The sequence below is a fragment of the Cariama cristata genome, unplaced genomic scaffold (genome assembly GCF_000690535.1).
Source record: "Cariama cristata isolate BGI_N322 unplaced genomic scaffold, ASM69053v1 scaffold26724, whole genome shotgun sequence".
Lineage (NCBI taxonomy): Eukaryota > Metazoa > Chordata > Aves > Cariamiformes > Cariamidae > Cariama > Cariama cristata.
This window is the reverse complement of record NW_009611653.1, coordinates 21,006-38,415: the sequence shown is the minus strand read 5'-3', so window position 1 is coordinate 38,415 and position 17,410 is coordinate 21,006. Positions and strand designations below refer to the sequence as shown.

The window sequence follows — 17,410 nt, the reverse complement described above, 5'->3', positions numbered from 1 at the left end:
CATATCATTTGACTGTCATTGTTTCAGCTGAGACCACCGAGATACTTGAGCTGATCCAACAGCTTACTGCTATCAAAAATGGTCATTTCTGGATTTCTGACTTAATTTTCTGGATAAGCTTGGTTCAGAGAGCAAAATTGGCTTATCTAAGGATCAGCTGAGGGCCAGACTGAAATGGAGAAAGCAGAGGGATTAGGAGGCTGGGTACCAGCGAAGAGAGGGCTGCCTGGTGCTCAGCCCATCTCATAGAACCATACCTCTGAAGTAACTCCCACTCTCCCAGATATTACGAGCGTACATTTTATTCTTAAAGATGGGCACTTCCAGCATCATTATTATTCCTGTTGTGTTAAGCAGTCAGTCATAAAGAACAGTGCTAGCTAGAAATTTCTGAATTTTCAGCTACTATAAATTCAGTCCTCAAATGTTGACTCATCTTTTTAAGCTGACGACAAATAGGATCATGCAAGAAAAAGAGATATGGCTTATGAGATACTATCACCAAAAATTGAGTACAATTGGTGTGGTATGCAAACTCAAGCAGAACTAAAATTCACTTTCAAGGGGAAGAAAGTACACCAGGTCAAAACTAATTTGTAAAATATCTGAATTATATAACTGAATCTCTGAGATTAAGGCTCAGCATTTCTAAAATTCCTGTTTTCACTTTTTTCCTAGCTTTGCCCAGTCCCCTTGCCACACCAAGTATGTCATCTCCTGCATACTCGCCACCCTTGCCAGCTGGAGTGTCTCCACTTCCTCCTCCTATGATCACTTCAGCTTCTCTTCCACTTGTGCCTTCTGCAACAGTTTCTAGCGTTGCACCACCTGTAACTCCTGCCCCACCTCCTGTTACCCCTTCTTTTAGTACCTCCATGTCCCAGTTCTCTGCAGCTCCTCCATTAAGCTCTATTACTGGCCCTGGTCTTCCTACACCTGCTGCTGGTCCCCCCATTTCAGGATTTTCCATGTCTTCAACCTATGACATTACCAGAGGTCATGCTGGTCGAGCACCTCAGAGCCCGCTGATGCCATCATTTTCTGCACCTCCAGTCACAGGTAACTTTCTGTTTGTATGCTTTCATGTTTGTGAGACAGGATGAGGGATCTCCCGGGTGGCTTTTTCCACCACTCTGCTAGAGTCCAGCAAGTTCAGCTTCTTTATTATTCCAGGTATGCTTGATTAATGTAGCTCACTCAGAAGAAGGGAGAGTAGCCTTTGAAATGTACTCATGGTCTAGGACAGAGAGTCCTCTTTAGTAGAGTTCTGCCAGCATTCAGGGTCACAGAAAAATCTTTGTTTGAGAGCTTTATTTTTTGTTAACTTGAACAGGAAAGCCCAGCTGAACATACATACATATCTTTTGTTTACATCTGGGAGTCAACTTCAGCCATTTTATTTCCACAGAATGATATAGTGTCTCAGGCTGTAATCTTATAATTTTCAGGTTTTTGTTCTCAAAAGCTAGATATAACAAGCTGTCCATCACATGAGACCAGCTTCTACTTTCTTGTTTCCAGCCACTACACTGCATTAGGACAGCTAAAAATACATACCTTCCATGCAAGCAATTGCTGTAGTTGCTGAACTGATGTGATTTTCTGCTACTGCAATGGAAACTTGGCTCTTCAACTGCAGTTGGGCCAGGCTTTTACTATTATTGGTGATACCTCTTTTAAGTAGTCTGTATTAGGAAAATGTCTAAAAAGACCTATCATCTGTGTCGTGTAAAATAAAAATAACTCTTGATTAAGGCTAGTGTTGGGAAAATCTATTAAAATAGGCTTGAGTAATGGAGCAAAGGCTTATGCTTAAATTTTGTACTGTTTGAGTTTCTTTTGTTTTCCTTTAAAATATGTAAAGCTATTCATTTGCCTGCTCCTTTTTTTATTGCTGCTAATTTCCACCACTCAGGGTTAGAAAATTTCCTGCTTCTCTCTCTTGTATTATGTATGAGAACATTCCTGTCCCTTTGTTCAGAGAACAACACCCATTCCTCTTTTTCCTCTACTGAGTGCTTATTATGAAAATCTGAATTCAGTAAAAATCACCACTGTTAAACTAACCTGCTAAGAAAAAATCATTGTTTAATTTTATACATAACATACAGGCAGTTTTGGTTCTATTAGCAGATATTGTTGAACTCATTTACGGTAGTTATATTTGCTAACCTTTAACAAGCAGAATCGTTCTGTGGCCTTCAAGAAATTAAGTGAATCAGCCCAGTATTCTTTGATTCTTCCTGCTCATTTTCCTGCAACAATTGCATGTTGCTACAGTATAATGAATTAAATGCAGTAAAATTAATGAACACTTGTGTTTTATTTTTATCTCTTACTAGGTGTTTTGGCAGATCCTATTACTCAACAAGCAACTTTCTCATCATCTTTGGCTCCTGGAACTGGTTCTGCAATCACTTTTCCTGAGGAACATGAAGACCCCAGAGTATCTACTGCCCAAGGTGGAGCACCTGCTGGAGGACTGTGGGGGTTTATAAAGGTATGAGGTTTTGTCTGTTACCCGTCATGAGGAATTACTGCTTTTGCTGACTATAAGACGACGTATCTTTTTTTTGAAATGCATGTTGCTATAAATCCTGTCTTTTCTCCAGCCTCATGTGCCAGGTGGCTGTTTTTAATAGTGGTGTTGGCTGAAACTATGCTTTTGCTCTTCCTCTGTATGGAAGAGGGAGGACTACACAAATGCAGGTGTTCTAGGTTAATTTTAGTCCTTGTGACAGGAAGATATGCATACCTAACAGGTTCTGTCACATATTTTTAAATGGGGTGAAGTTTAGAATCTCTTTGAGACCTGAAAGTTAATTTTTACTTCACAGAGACTGGATGCAGAAAAAGATAGTCCATTTTACTTCACCAGAATTCTTTGCATATCCTGTTTCTTTATCATTTCCCAATGAACTGAGTTTGATTTCTATGGCATGCAAGTCCTGCCTGTTCTATAACAAACAAGTCTCTTCAAGGAGAGACAAGTACATATTTCTTCAATCCAAGAACAGTTTACCTAAGAAGCATCTAAGATATTTTGCAGGATTTTTCTATTCTGCTATAAGGCATGGGGTATATAATACAGAACAGATACTCCTTGTGCAGTCATCTTAGAGAGGAAATAAGCAGCAACATCAACTAGAAGAATTTCATTAGCCTGTAAACTTTTTTGGAGCGGAGACAAATGCTGCATATAAATAACATCATCAAGATTGTGGCAAAAAGGTCTAAGGATTGTGCATGAACGCTGAACTGTCTTCAAGAGCAACACCATTTTCTGTACTGTCTCATACTAAACATGAAGGAAGAATCGAGAAGATTGATGTCCCAGTGGGATTGCAGAGTTTTGGAGGGACTTCCAAGCCCTTTTGAACATGAAAAGCTGGGAGAAAAGTTTTGTGTGATGTGGCAGACTGAGCCCTCCCTTACTCAGGAATACACATCTTTACAGTGATACAGTCTTAAAGAGCAAGATTAATCCTCCATCAGTATGGTGAGAGCACAGTTGTCATATTGCCCTTTTCAAGGAGAGATGTCTTCTCATGATCATAAAGACACATCATCTTTCTTCCTTTAAATAATAATGTCCTCCTCTCAGTCACTGTATTCCTTTTAATATTTGCAGTACATGGTAATGTTCCAGCAGAGAACATATTTCTTGTAACACGATTCTGTAGCCCTTTCGAAAGTACCAGAGGTGCAATTGCAAATTAGTTGAAAAGCCAATTTCATCCACATTACTGTTGCTTTTATACCAGTAGGATCCAAAAGGTGTCCTGTTTCTAGTTATGGAGAAGGTCTGTATCATTGACTTCAATAATCTGGATTTTGGTTGAAGTATTAAGCATTCCATGTGCTCTGTGTTCAGTGACTTCTTTTTGAGAATTTCCTAGGTGGAAGAATGACAAATCATTAATTATGCTGAAGCCACCAAGTTCTTGATGTGTGCAAGCACACATCAGAGTCTGTGTTTTTTAAAGGTGAGGCAGAATGTGGGAGACTAACTGGTAATTATTACAGAAATGCATCCTGGATTCCCTGTTGAAGAACTTACACAGTAGTTGCAGCAGTTATCTTTATTTCTGTTCTTGAAGTAGTTTGAACTAATGTTTTTCCTCTGGTGTTCTTAAGAAATCATACACCTTTCTTCCAGATTTCCTTCAAGCTAGATAATATCCAAGACTGTGACAATCTAAAATTGACAAATTAATGGTCTAGATTAAATGAGACTGTTTTAAGTTCCTTTAATCTTTCAAAGATGGCTGAGCAGTCTCATAGCAGTTCAAAGATTGGTTTCTACGTAATATATCAGAGACAAAGTTGGATACTATTGCAGTCATTGTACCTCACAGTTTGCTTATTTGACTGTTTGAGCAATGAAGATGACCAGGACCTGAATTTTCAAAATATTTGTGTTTGTGCTCTGCCAATGTGGAAGATTCTTCATTTGAGCAATTTGGATTTATGTTGACTTAGAATTGACTCGGTAGAAATTCCAATCTTAACTGCATTATGGTTCACAGTGTTGTGATTACTTCATGTTTTGCATTGGTGTAAAACTATGGATTATTTCTCTCTGCTTCTGCTAGGCTGATGAACACAAAGACATCTTGCACAGGTAGAAGAAGCAGTTTTTTGCTGCTCAGGAGCCTGATTATCTGCAGGAGATGTATAATGTCTTTGTGTTAGTTAGGCAGTCAGGCTGCTGATGGGAGAAGTACTGCTTGGCTTTGCATTACTGGAAAGATACTAGAACTGGAAATTCCTACTGAAAATGTTTCTGAGGATCTCATAGCATTCATTCAGTTTTTGTTAAAACAACAGACAAGCTTCAAATTGTGAAAGAGCTGAGAGAGGAATATAAACTTGCCTGTTTTTGATGGCATCCTGTGGGTACATGAGTAGTCACAAGAGGGTATGTATTACTTAGTGAACACTACCATTCAGAAAAGCCTTATGTTACGTTCATGAGAAACAAGTGGCTACAGTGGGCTCTAACTTGAAAAAGCTTAATTGTGCTAGAGTGAGTAATTATTTTGTTTTATTTACCAAATTCTACAGTCAGGCTTAGTGATCTACACAGTGGTGAGAACAGTACTTGAACCTAGTAATGAACTATTTCGACGTGAGGCATGGGCTAAGATAATCATTATAGATAGCTATACAATATATCAGTAGTTGTAGAAGCGTGAGCTGTTTTGTTTTTTTCTTTGTTAAGCTTGTTACAAAGAAATAGAAAGCATTCAAAAGCTGGAAGGGGCTTTGAGCAACCTGATCTAGTGGAAGTTATCCCCACCTATGGCAGTGGGATCAATACTAGGTGATCTTGAAGCTCCCTTGAAACCCAAACGATTCTATGATTTGTGGGAAAGAAGGTTTGCTGAGCAAAAGTTAGAAATTCTGAGATAATTAAAACTACTCTGATTTTGCAGTTCTCTGAAATGCTGTGTAGATGTGTTAAGCCAGCACTTTCCGGAATAATGTATGTGCATAGTATTGTCCTGTGTAATGCTTGCCATTTATTGAAACAAATACAAGTGTATGCAGTTTTCATATTAGACTGAAAGCTGTCTGTTTACTAAAGAAATTTTGTAAAAGATTTCTGTAAAATAGTTTCCAGTTCTTTATCTCTCAGTGATTCAGCATTGGTATCTTTCTCTTTCACCCTGTAACCTTATCTGAATTTAAATAAACTTTTGACAAGATACAGACATTTATTAAGACCATTTGCAGGACACAGGACAGTGTGTTTATATTTGATGAACTTTTAGGTCTGTGAGCAGCTCCACCTATTGTTTGGCTGGAGAATGTAGAACATTTTTCCAGCAGTGTTTATAAATTTCGGACTTTCAGCTCAATTGCTGTAGAAATATTTGTTAGTAATGGGCCATTCAAAAATAGATCCTATTGCCTTTAAAAAGATTAGAAGATTAGAGACTTTTCAACTAGAGTTATCACAGTCTAAATCTAGCTACCTAGTCTGATACCACCTCTAATTACCATTGAGAATCTACAACTTTGCTAAATGCTCAAGGCTTCCAGTCCCTGAATAGGACTAGATCAAGTGTGTTGCCCACCATCACTGATGGGGCTGCTTCTGCATTAATGCAGAAGAGGATGATCAAGATGATATTTGAACTTTGTTGTAACTGAAAACTCAGGCACTGATAGTCATATCCTGTAGCATTTGAGCTGAGGAGTGAGATACTATAGGTGTTACAAGGTGTAAATGTGGTAAGAAGAACACAAAGCAGCTTAATATTTGGGTTTTGTTTGGTTGTGGGTTTTTTTAACTGTAACATTTTTGTTTTCTTGGGAGAAAAAACCCAGAAGATAATACGGAAATCTATTTGCTTAAATTTAGGGTGTAGCTGAGAATCCCATGGTGAAGTCTGTTCTTGATAAAACCAAACATTCAGTGGAGACCATGATTACGACGCTGGATCCTGGCATGGTTCCCTATATCAGTAAGTACATGTGACAGTTAAGTAATACATGTAAATGTTAGAGAGGTTAATATAATAGCACACTACTTTTATACTTGAAGTTTCTATATGTAGTGTGTTAATTCAAAGTCACAACGCTGTACTGATTTCTAAAGCGTATTGTCCAGTAAAACTCCCTCTGGAGGGAGGGACTTTTTATGTGTGTCTTGAGGTTTATTTGATTTTCCTATTCTACTGTAGTTCAGGTAGTGGCATAGTAATATCCTTTACTTCAGATTATGAAAGATGAGAAAATTAAAAAGAAAAAAAACTAATGAAGAGACCTTGTCTATAATCGCTAAGTTGCATGATGTTTTCTCCCACTGTATCTCTAAACCTTATGGAGTTGAGTTTAAAATACACTGTGTGTGTTCTGTTGGATCACATGCTTAAATACTACTGTGTAAGCTATCACATTAAATTTAAAACAAGCCAAAAGGTAGGCATACTCAGAGAGGCATAGACCCAAGGTATTTACATAGCTTTTGAGGTTGTCTTCTGACTTTCAGCTGTTCTACTTTTCTAGCCTAATAGTATTTATACTGTTTTTAGGAAATTCAGCAAACTTGAAGCACTTCCTGAATCAGTTAGTAGGGATGTTAAAATTATGAAATGGTCTAATGAAATCTGAATTGCTGAGCATTGAGCCTGGAAGGAAAAGCATAGCAATTCAGTTACGGCTTGAAAATTAATAGGAAGGAGAAGCATTGTGGTATTCACCATTTTTTGTTTTGCTAGAGTACATTGCAAGTCATATATAACAGACCTGAGATTTCTAATTCATTAAAATGGGGAAGCAAAAGACATCATTTGTCCAGGGAGGTGGTTTGGGTTTTATTTGTTAGGTTGGTTTTTTTTTCCTTCCAGCAGTCTCGTAAGCAGTCCTCCGTCTTAGTTGTGCCAGTACTGCCCTTTGTCTGCATGTAGGTGGAGCTGGTCAGGAAACTGGTAAGGCTGAGAAGAAACTCTTTTTCGGCTGGACCTATTCTGTGATCCAGCTAACCACGCTGCTGGACTATTGTACTAATCCAGTGGACAATATGTGGAATAAAAGGGGAAGATGACCTAATTATTGAGTAGTAGTTAATTGTCTTACATTTAAGGGAGAGTATCCCAGCAGCTGACTAGTGAGGAGATAGTGGGATATGAAATCGGTGAGAAGGCTAGCCGGCTACTCAGGAAGTATTTGAGGGAGTAGTGGGATGGAATGCAAAGCTACAGTAAATATTAATTATGCAGAATTGGGCAAACTGTATTTGAGGTTTCTATTGCAGTTGTGACCATCCCTTTTTTAAAATAGGCTCTGTCAGTATCCAATGATGATTTGGATAGTTTAACACAGTATTCATTGGACAGAACAATGCTACCTGTAGGAGGAAGTAATTCTAATAAAATGCTTTGCTTGTAAGATTCAGTTAAAGTAAGTGAATTCAGTGAGATTCAGTTAAACTAAGTGAATTCAGTGAGATTCAGTTAAACTAAGTGAATTCAGTGAGATTCAGTTAAAGTAAGTGAATTCAGTGATTATCTCAAAGTTCGCTAAAGTTGTGTTGGAAGGAAAACCATCTGTATACAACTTGGCCATTAATAGATTGCGTTTTTTTTTGTAGTTGCAGGCTGTGGAAATAGGGCAGAGATTTGTAAACTTAGAAAATATTTCTAGAAGGAAGTAAATACTGGGATCAACAAAAGCCATGTCCTCAACAAGTGGCCCCACTTATCTCTACTCTGTCTCCACTGCTGCAATTCCAAACAGATTTCAGATTCCTCACGCCAGACCCTGAAATTACCAAAGCTTCTGGATGAGGTGGTTGAATTTTTTTTCTTTTTTTCGTGTGGGCAAATAGTATTTCTGTAATCTCTTTCTTGAAAAGAGCTGAACTGCTTATGTCACCTGAGGCAAGCACCTGGAATAGAAAATTTCTGTTTGCACAAGAAATGGTCACCTTATAAGCATAAACATCAATGCCTTTATAACAGTAGACAACAGGGAATCTTAAATTGTATGTGGAACTGTCATTTCAGTTCATAATACTCAAGGTACAATGAAATTTCATGTTCACGTGTCAGAGCTTAACTTACTGTGACACTTCTGCCTCTGAATTTACCCTGGTAAGTGTATCTGATATTTATATTCTATTTTATTTTTTCTTACATTATATTTTGTTAATTCTTATCTTTATTTCCATATTACCATAGCGTGAGACAGATCTTGTCACAAATTGTTCCTCTTTGTTTCTCTTCTCTAATGTCTGTAATGAACAAAGATATGCTTTTGATATATGATGATTTTAATACAAAAGAACATAATCTGTATTCTGCTGTTGCAATATACAAACATGGGACACAGTTACCATTCTTAAGTTACTATGCAGTAATTTACTAGGTACGTTATGGGTTAGTTTTTAGTTGCATTAAAAACTCTTTTAACAGTTTTTCTACCCCTGGGCACTCAAACAAGGCTGACCTCAGGAAAAGCCTGCAGTCAATTTTAAGCACTTGTTTACTTATGTTAACTTGATTTCTAGAAGGATTCATTCAAGAAGGAATGGATCAATGAAAAAAGATACTCTCAATAATTTTTTTAAATGTTTAAAACAATTGCCCAGAGTTCAGTGATGTGTATGCCCAGTTCCATTCAGTAAAGCAATTGAGAAATAAAAAGTTAAAAAATAGCCTAAAAAATAAATAGAATGTTTTACTACTGTACTAGTGTATCTTTGGCGATTCTTCATAAAAAGGTGTTTCCTGTAACTGAGGTCTGCTAAGTAACACGAGCCAAAGAATAAATTGTTCTTTTCTTTAAAATTTAAGCTTCAGACTTGCCATTATCAATGGAGGAATTTTTCTTACATCAGGCTAAATGCTGCAAACTTTGGCCGCATATGTAGTTAGGTGGAATGTTAGCATTTAGAATCAAAACCACTGGGCTCTGCTCTTTTTTCTTTTAAGAGGCAGCTTAACATGTTTTTGTACAGTCAATGGGCCTGGGACATCTGCATTCTTGGTCTGTTTCATAAGGGGGAGTTTGCGTGTCACACCAACATTCCTTACCACTTCCCAGAACACCAAAACGTCCTTAGAAATGGATGTCTGGGTTGTTCTTCTAAATCCATGAATTGTCATATTAAATGAGTGGTATGCTTTTTTTCAGGTGCTGAACAACCATCAGTTCCTGTTGTCTGTCTTTCATCCATGAATCACTTAGCTATTCATCTTACTTCTACTTCTTAAATTAATTCTGCTTCATGAACAACTTTTGTACAGTCCATGAGAAAGAGAAGACCAACTGAAGCATACTCTTAAGATGTAGAATGTATTTGAACTGTCTTATAATGGGAGTGAGGAAAAATACATGCACATACATATCTCTTTCTCCGTATTTTACAGAAACTGGGGGAGAACTGGACATAGTGGTTACTTCTAATAAAGAGGTAAAAGTCGCAGCAATTCGAGATGCCTTTCAAGAAGTCTTTGGAATGGCCGTTGTTACTGGAGAGGCTGCACAGTCTAACATTGCACCGCAACCTGTGGGCTATGCTGCAGGTTTAAAAGTAAGTTGAAACATAACAGTACTAAAGTACCTCCAGTGCGAAGAGAGGGTGTGGAAACATTCACTCAGAAAAATCTGATTTTCTGTAAAAGGAAGGTCAATTTGTGGGACAGGTAGACATTTCCCTTTTTCTTTTTTTTTTTTTTTCTTTTAGCCATCTGGATCATTAGATCAGTTTAAAGCTGCGTGTTGAAATAGCTTTTGGGTTTTTTTGCAAACACATTCACAGCAAATGAAGAACATTTTGTCAATTTTCTTATACTGTCATTGATTGCTGTTACACATAGCATACATTGTGATACTACTGTAGTTTCAAAGTATATCAAAAGCATTTCTTCTTAGTCTATTACTAGACCATGTTGGGGATGTTAGAAATTAAGAGACTCTTTGAGACTTGAGTTGTCTCCCTACTAATTCTGTAGATCAAAGATAGTTTGATCAATACTGGACGTAGACCTTCCTGAACAGATCTATATTGTGTTTAAAATGTAAGAATTCACTGTGCAGCCTTGAAAACAGCTGTGCTGGCCCAGAGGAGGGTTAGCAAGATTGTTTCACCAGATTTTAAAAATGTACATGTTCGTCAGGTGTTTTCTATGTGCAACCACTTCCTTGGCCAATAACTAAAAACCCTGAAACCAACTATTTAGTATTCTGTTTCTTAAATGAAAGCAAATCATTTACTCATTTAAAAGGAAATATTTTCTCCTAACTGCTGTGACAGTGTTCACAGCTGAGTAAAGCCTATCCCCATAGCAGTGTATTAGCTGATACAATTTTATATTGAGGTGAAGGAGGATAATGTGTATGTTCCTTTACCTGTTTAGCTACTGCAATGCAGTATTAGTAGTATTTCTATTACAACTTCAGAGTGATAACAGGTTTGGAGTGAATGATTACTGCATCTTAGTTGATTAGGTACCACAGCAAAGAGATTCTCTCCCTTGGTCTTACAAAGTTGGTCCAAAGCTCTTAAAGGATCTAAACCCTAAATCTTAAGCTGCAGAAATGCCTATGTAAGTAACGTGAACATATACTGACGCTTTAACTAATCGTGAAACTTGGCAGAGTTACAGGTTAGGAATCCTTTGCATGCTAAGCTAGGTCTTTTTCATAGAAAAATAACAAACTGAAAATATTTAATTATTTTTGTCATAGTTTTTGTTACTGTTTGAGATTCCATTATAGCTTTTCATGAGTTTTGTTTTTTGTTTTTCTAACATTGAAATGAGTAATTTTTCAAAATCTCTCCTATTTTCCGTTTAACTTGAGAACTATGTTCTAGAGTTCTTTTTGCATTCATCTATAAGCATTGCGCTATGTTGTGATTCAAAGAGAATGTCGTCTAACAGCTTATGTTACTAACTAGGGAGCCCAAGAAAGGATAGACAGCTTGCGTCGAACAGGAGTAATACATGAAAAGCAGCCTGCTGTATCAGTAGAAAACTTCATTGAGGAATTGCTTCCTGACAAGTGAGAACTTTCAATATATTTGGGGTGGGGGGGAATATTCTTTGTTGACTCAAAGGGACCTGTAAAGACTTGCTGCAGTATCACTCAGAAGAAGAAAGGAGAGAGTCTATCTTCAGTATTGCTTTGGTAGACTTCATTTGGGTGACGATTTTTAGCTTTTTATCCAGATATCTTGAAACTTTAATATACAAAATCCTTTTATATATTACTCATTTTCCTTTCACCGAGAAGGTACTTAATACTTTTAATTTGCACTACACAGACATAACAATGGTGTTTTCAAATACATTACAATTTGATTTTGTAACATGCTTTTTGACAGACAGTTCTTAAAGTAGCTTTGTAATTAATTTCCAAAATATTAAGGACAATGTTGTGTTTTTCTTAATGCAAACTTAAATAGTTTTTTCCTAATGTTTGCATTTTTGTTCATGTGATGGGCTTTGATTTTTTTTTTTTTTTTTTTTGGACACATATTCTGCTCTTGCTCCATCTTTAAAGGTACATTTATTATCCTTAGTGGAAGATGGATGGTGAATTTTCTAAAGTAGATAGAATTAGGCAGTGTTCTAATTTTTGTTTAGTATTTATTTCCATCTAGTCTGATCTAGATGTTCTATCATATTTCCACAAAGGAGTAACTTATGACAATGAGATCTCTGTTTCAAACTAATTACTGTTCTCGTCCTTTGAATTTACTCATTCCTAAATCTGAAAATGTTGCTTAAAGTACTCAACATGAAAGAGCTCATCCAGGACTGCAGCGTTATTGAAAGAAATGCTAGCTCTTCTGTCCACATGTTACAGGCCCCAAGAATGCCATGATCTTCGATATTAGTTACAGTAGAAACGAAGTGTAACTTAATGCATTCTTTGATTTTTATTCAGTAGGCAACACTGAAAGCTTCCTTGCATGGTGTTACAAAAAACATTTCAACTATTTTTGGCCTTTGTTTTTTTTCTGCAGTGAAATGAGAGGTCATGGTGCTAGTAATTAATTATTATTCTGAAGTGAGCATTGTAGTGTTACAGTTCTAATATGGGGGATGCAGTCAGTGTTTTGCTGGTACTGCTTACCAAACTTAGGCACGTCCAAAGGAGAGGAGTTTCCAAGTAACCACCCACCAATACTAAGACCTCTGCACCTAACACTTAACAGATCCCTTGCTGCTCACAGCTAGGCTTCTCAGCTGTCCATCAGACAGCTGAAGGACATTACTCCCCTTTCCAATTGCATGTCCTGAATGCTGTTTGCAGAAAAGGTTGCAAAAGCTTTTATGTGTGTTTTACCCTTTAGACTCTAACTCCTTATTAATTGGGAGCAAGTTATATTTAACCATAAAGCTTTCTCAACAGTCTTTCATAGTTGCAAGTGAGGTAGTTCTCTATCACAGAACATTCCAGTGCTCTGTTCCCTGCTACAAAGATGATGCAAGTGAAGTACTTCTTCCTGTCTTACCCCACTAAACTCTTAACATGAAGCTTACATGGCCCTGCCAGTCACTTCTTAAATTGGAGTCTTGCATTTCTTTTTGTAACAACATCCTTGCATCCCATGCTTTAAAGAATAAAATACAATTTATATGTAGACATGTATATAATATATATGAAGCAACAACTACAATAATACTTTCCTTTTTAAGTCTTCTATGATTCTTGGCCTTGATTTTGTGTTTGTAATTTCCCTGGAGTATGTTTCTCCTGTGACAACTCAAGTGTAAAACTGTTACAGGAGTTGAATACAGTGAGGTAGTGATGATGCATTGCTCTTGGTTTTATTTGGATCATGTCAGTGTTGTCAGTTTGTTGATAGGGAGAAATGATTTAATGTTTTTGCAAGCTAGATAGGGAATCATTTCAGGTACTGCTTCAGTAGCCTTTACTGTGTCTGTTACAGCAGGGATCATCTTTTCTGAAAGGTGCAGAAGGGTTTTCTCTGCATAAATCATTTATATGATTGCTATAGAATTAGACACACCAAAAAAATCTTCTGAATATAGAACATGAATTATAAATAGATTTTTTTTTTTTAATTGTTAGGGAAGGTTATCTTAATGAGAAACATTCTTTCAAAGATTGAATGAAAACTGTGGCATAATAAATATGGGCAAAAGAACTTATCTTCACACAAGCCCACCCCACCAGCTTTCTTTGTTTCTTTGATCTGTAAGTTTCGTGTATTTTATATATTTTTATGTATATTATGTATTTTACATGCATACACATGCACTGTAATTTTATATATATATATTTAAGAATTGATATATGCAAATTTTACTTGAAAAACACTAGAACACTTTGGTGAAACTCATTATTACATTCGTACTACCTCTGTAGTAAAATTTGTAAAGTGGTCGTAATTGAACTGCTAACATGTTGTTTTTCCAATGAGTGATACTCAGTACTCAAAAGTAAGGTAACTTACACTTCATGCAGGTGGTTTGACATTGGATGTTTGATTATTGAGGATCCAATTCATGGAATTCATCTGGAAGCTTTTACCCAAGCAACACCAGTGCCTTTGCATTTTTTTTGGTGAGTTTTCAGTTTTCTTACCAATGTTGAATTAAGAGCTGAGACATAAGACTTAAGTTTTCAGTTCATTAATGATTCCAATTCGTACTGACAGTTGCTCCACTTGAATGTTTTAATTTATGAAATAAGGATAAAAACTATTTTTTAGTCATGTTTATGTAGTACCTAAAAATCTTTAGGCATTTGTGGTAAAGCAATTCTTGATCAATAGTCTCATTCTACAATATATGGCACTGGGAAACATGGGTTTTACTTTTCTATTAGCAAAGAAGAAATATTTCAAGAATAAATTAACCAAGAGGAAATATTTACCAAGAAGAAATTAACCACAAAGAAATACTTCCTCAAAAAGCAAATGCAACTTTAATCATAGAAATATTGTCATCATTGAGATCTTGCCACTCAATTTTTAATAACGCTCATAAAGCCTTGGTAGTTATGTTGTTGGTTACCAGCAAACAGACCGCATACTGTACTGATTAGTATTCTGAAAACACATTCCTGGTAAATAAAGGATACCCCTTCTTCAAATCTGTGCTTGGACTTAATTCCACCATGAACATATAGACTCTCACCTAAAAGGCAAGACTGGTTTCCTCTTCTGACTCTGGTATTCTGACAAGGATGTAAAATTTCTGAAATGGTAAGATTTAAATCTTGGAAATATCATGGTTCGTCCCACCAAAATAATGCAGTACGGTGCAGTTATTAAATATCACCAATAGAAGTTTTTCATGAGATTGTTTCGTTTTCATGATTTTCGGGCACACGCTGGGAATTAGTCCTGGCTCCAGTCACTGTATGTGGCCTGACTGGAGATACGAGTCATATATTAGTTAACTCTGGTCTGAAAATTCTTTTAAAATAAATGTTTTCGTGAAGAATTTCAAAACAAAACTGTTTGGGGTTTGATCCTCAGGGAGTTGTTTTGAGAAAAAAAAATAGTAACTGTTTAATTTTTATTTTTTTTTGGTAGTACCAATTCCAATAGAGTGAACATTTGTGGAATTTGGTTTTGTTCTTGTTTTTCAGGGTTCTTACAACTTTGAAAAGCTGATGAGTTGACTAAATAATCTTTAATTCATTGACTAATAATCTTTAAAAGTCCCTTCCAACCCAAACCATTCTGTGATGCTATGAAAACAGGCATGGCAATGTGAAGTTACTACTTAAATAATTGTCGTATTCTCTATGGAGCATTGATATGAACTAAACTATTTTTTAAACATAAAGCACAATAGATATCTTTTTTTTTCACAGAATTTTCTCTATTTTGTCATTTAAAACCTGTAATTAATAGCTTAACTTTTTGAGTATTTTGTTCTCGTAGGTGAACATACTTTGTAACTTTGAAGTGTAGTGTTTACCATGTAATAGCAGAAAACATTCTTGTTTTAACTTTTATGTAACCCATGTAGCGTATAGCTTGGTGTATAGTACAGAGTCAGTGGAACTATAAGCCTTTAAACTTGAATTAGATCAAATTCAACTCTCTATGTAAAGAAAACTATTTCTGTATATAAATGAACAGGAAAACATAGCTTTGTTTCATGCCTTCAGAGTTAAATTTTCCTAGTCTTGCTATTGTATATTTCAGTTAACTTACGTGTAATGTGTGGTGGTGAATCACTGGGCTCTTGCTTGTGTGTGTGCACCAGCTATTCCCTTTGTTCCCATTATGTCTCTTCTAGAATCAGAGTGGGTTTCTCTCAAGGGTGTGCAAGAAACATACGTTTGTGTAAATCCAGTCCAATATCTTTAAGAAAAATCTAGTTTATGACAGGAAATTATGTTCCTTGCAATTATGTTCCTTGAAATTCTTATTGGCTATGTGTTTTATTGTTGTATATAATGGAAATAGTGGTGAAACTGTCTGTGTAGAATAGATACTCTTTTGTTAATGTCTTTACCAATGGCATGGAGTTTTCTGAGCACATAATGTGAGACCCATGGTTGTTCATAACTCTAAATGTTGCTTGATTTGAGGAAGTAAAAAGGTGGATTTGACAGCTTTCTTTGAGAACCTTTATCTGTTAAGAGACCAGGTGTCACCCTGTTTTTGCTGAGCCAGAAATTGCAAGCATGATGGGAAACTACTGCAAGTTTATTTTATTTGAAGTTTACTGATTTTTAGCAGTAAAAATACCAAATAATTAATTTATGAAGTTAGCTGCAATTGTGGATCATAATGGAGATGTCATCATCAGATATTCAGTCCCTACTTATAGCTAGATGCACCCTTATGTACTTCTTACAGCCTATACATTCTGACTAATAAGGAAAATTTCCTGTTTCTTTGCTTAAGGTATCTGCCTTTTATGTACCTCTTGGTAATAAGAAGTTATTTCGATATTGGAGCAGACTGCATATTCTGACAAACTTATATATGCTGTTATTGATGCAAGACAGTAGTTTTGGGAAGACTGGAACACAGTAATGAACTTTGATCTGCTGTACGTTCACTGGAAACAAGACTAACTCAAATATTTGTCAAAATGAAATCTGTATGAAGAATTGGGCCCAATGTGCAATGCTACAAAGAACTGAGTAATACTAAGAACAGTCTTGTTGAGGCTAAAAGTCTTCAACCCTTCAGTGTATGCAACAGTGGCCAGAGGTGGTTGCCTAGGATGAGCATTAGACCAGATAAATGCAGTGATACTTCCCCCACTCTTTGCGTTCTGCTCCCAGCTTAGGGAATTACAGCATGTAATCCCTCTGTGATCTCATACAAATAGCTCAGTTCTCCATTTCTGCCAGGCTCAGCTTTCTTCTTATACTTGTCTCATTGCCTGTTTCAGAGGGACATTTTAACCAGTTTTAAAACTTTTGGAGGGTAAGAGTCATTGTATAAATACGTAAAATTATTGATTCCATCTGTTGGCCACTTTAAAAGAGAAAACTAATTCCTGGTAATGGCAGAATCTTTACTCTGTTAAGCATTGCATTTTAGTTTTATACTGTTCAGATGTCATTTGGATCATGATACATACAAATTCAGAAAGTAGAATTGGCTAGGCAAATGATGGGGCAGTCTGAAATTTGGGTTCTGATACCCTTTAATTTGCCACGTAATCCTATTGAAATAAGAATGATAACTTATGAAAGTTGGTAATGGTGAGAATAGAAACAAAACTAGTAATTTCAAACTTTCAATAATCACTTCTCAAAATGTTCTGCAGGCTAAGAGTCTCACTCCTCAGGACTACAGTCTGAGATGGTCAGGCCTGTTAGTGACCGTGGGCGAAGTGCTTGAGAAGAGTATACTGAACGTCAACAGGACTGATTGGCACGTGGTATTCACTGGCATGTCCCGTCGACAGATGATCTACAGTGCAGCTAAGGCGCTAGCAGGAAT

The 17,410-nt window shown here is 36.4% G+C and overlaps 1 protein-coding gene across 1 annotated transcript in view; it reads left to right on the top strand.

Annotated features, from left to right (window-relative positions):
- Window positions 1–678: 678 nt before the first annotated feature.
- Window positions 679–17,410, top strand: part of PRRC1 (proline-rich coiled-coil 1) — a gene marked incomplete at both ends in the record, with an annotated part of 18,492 nt that continues 1,760 nt past the window's right edge. Inside the window, 7 exon segments of the mRNA XM_009698342.1 lie at window positions 679–1,059; window positions 2,343–2,500; window positions 6,371–6,473; window positions 9,882–10,045; window positions 11,414–11,517; window positions 13,954–14,056; window positions 17,235–17,402. Coding sequence (XP_009696644.1) covers window positions 679–1,059; window positions 2,343–2,500; window positions 6,371–6,473; window positions 9,882–10,045; window positions 11,414–11,517; window positions 13,954–14,056; window positions 17,235–17,402 — 1,181 coding nt within the window.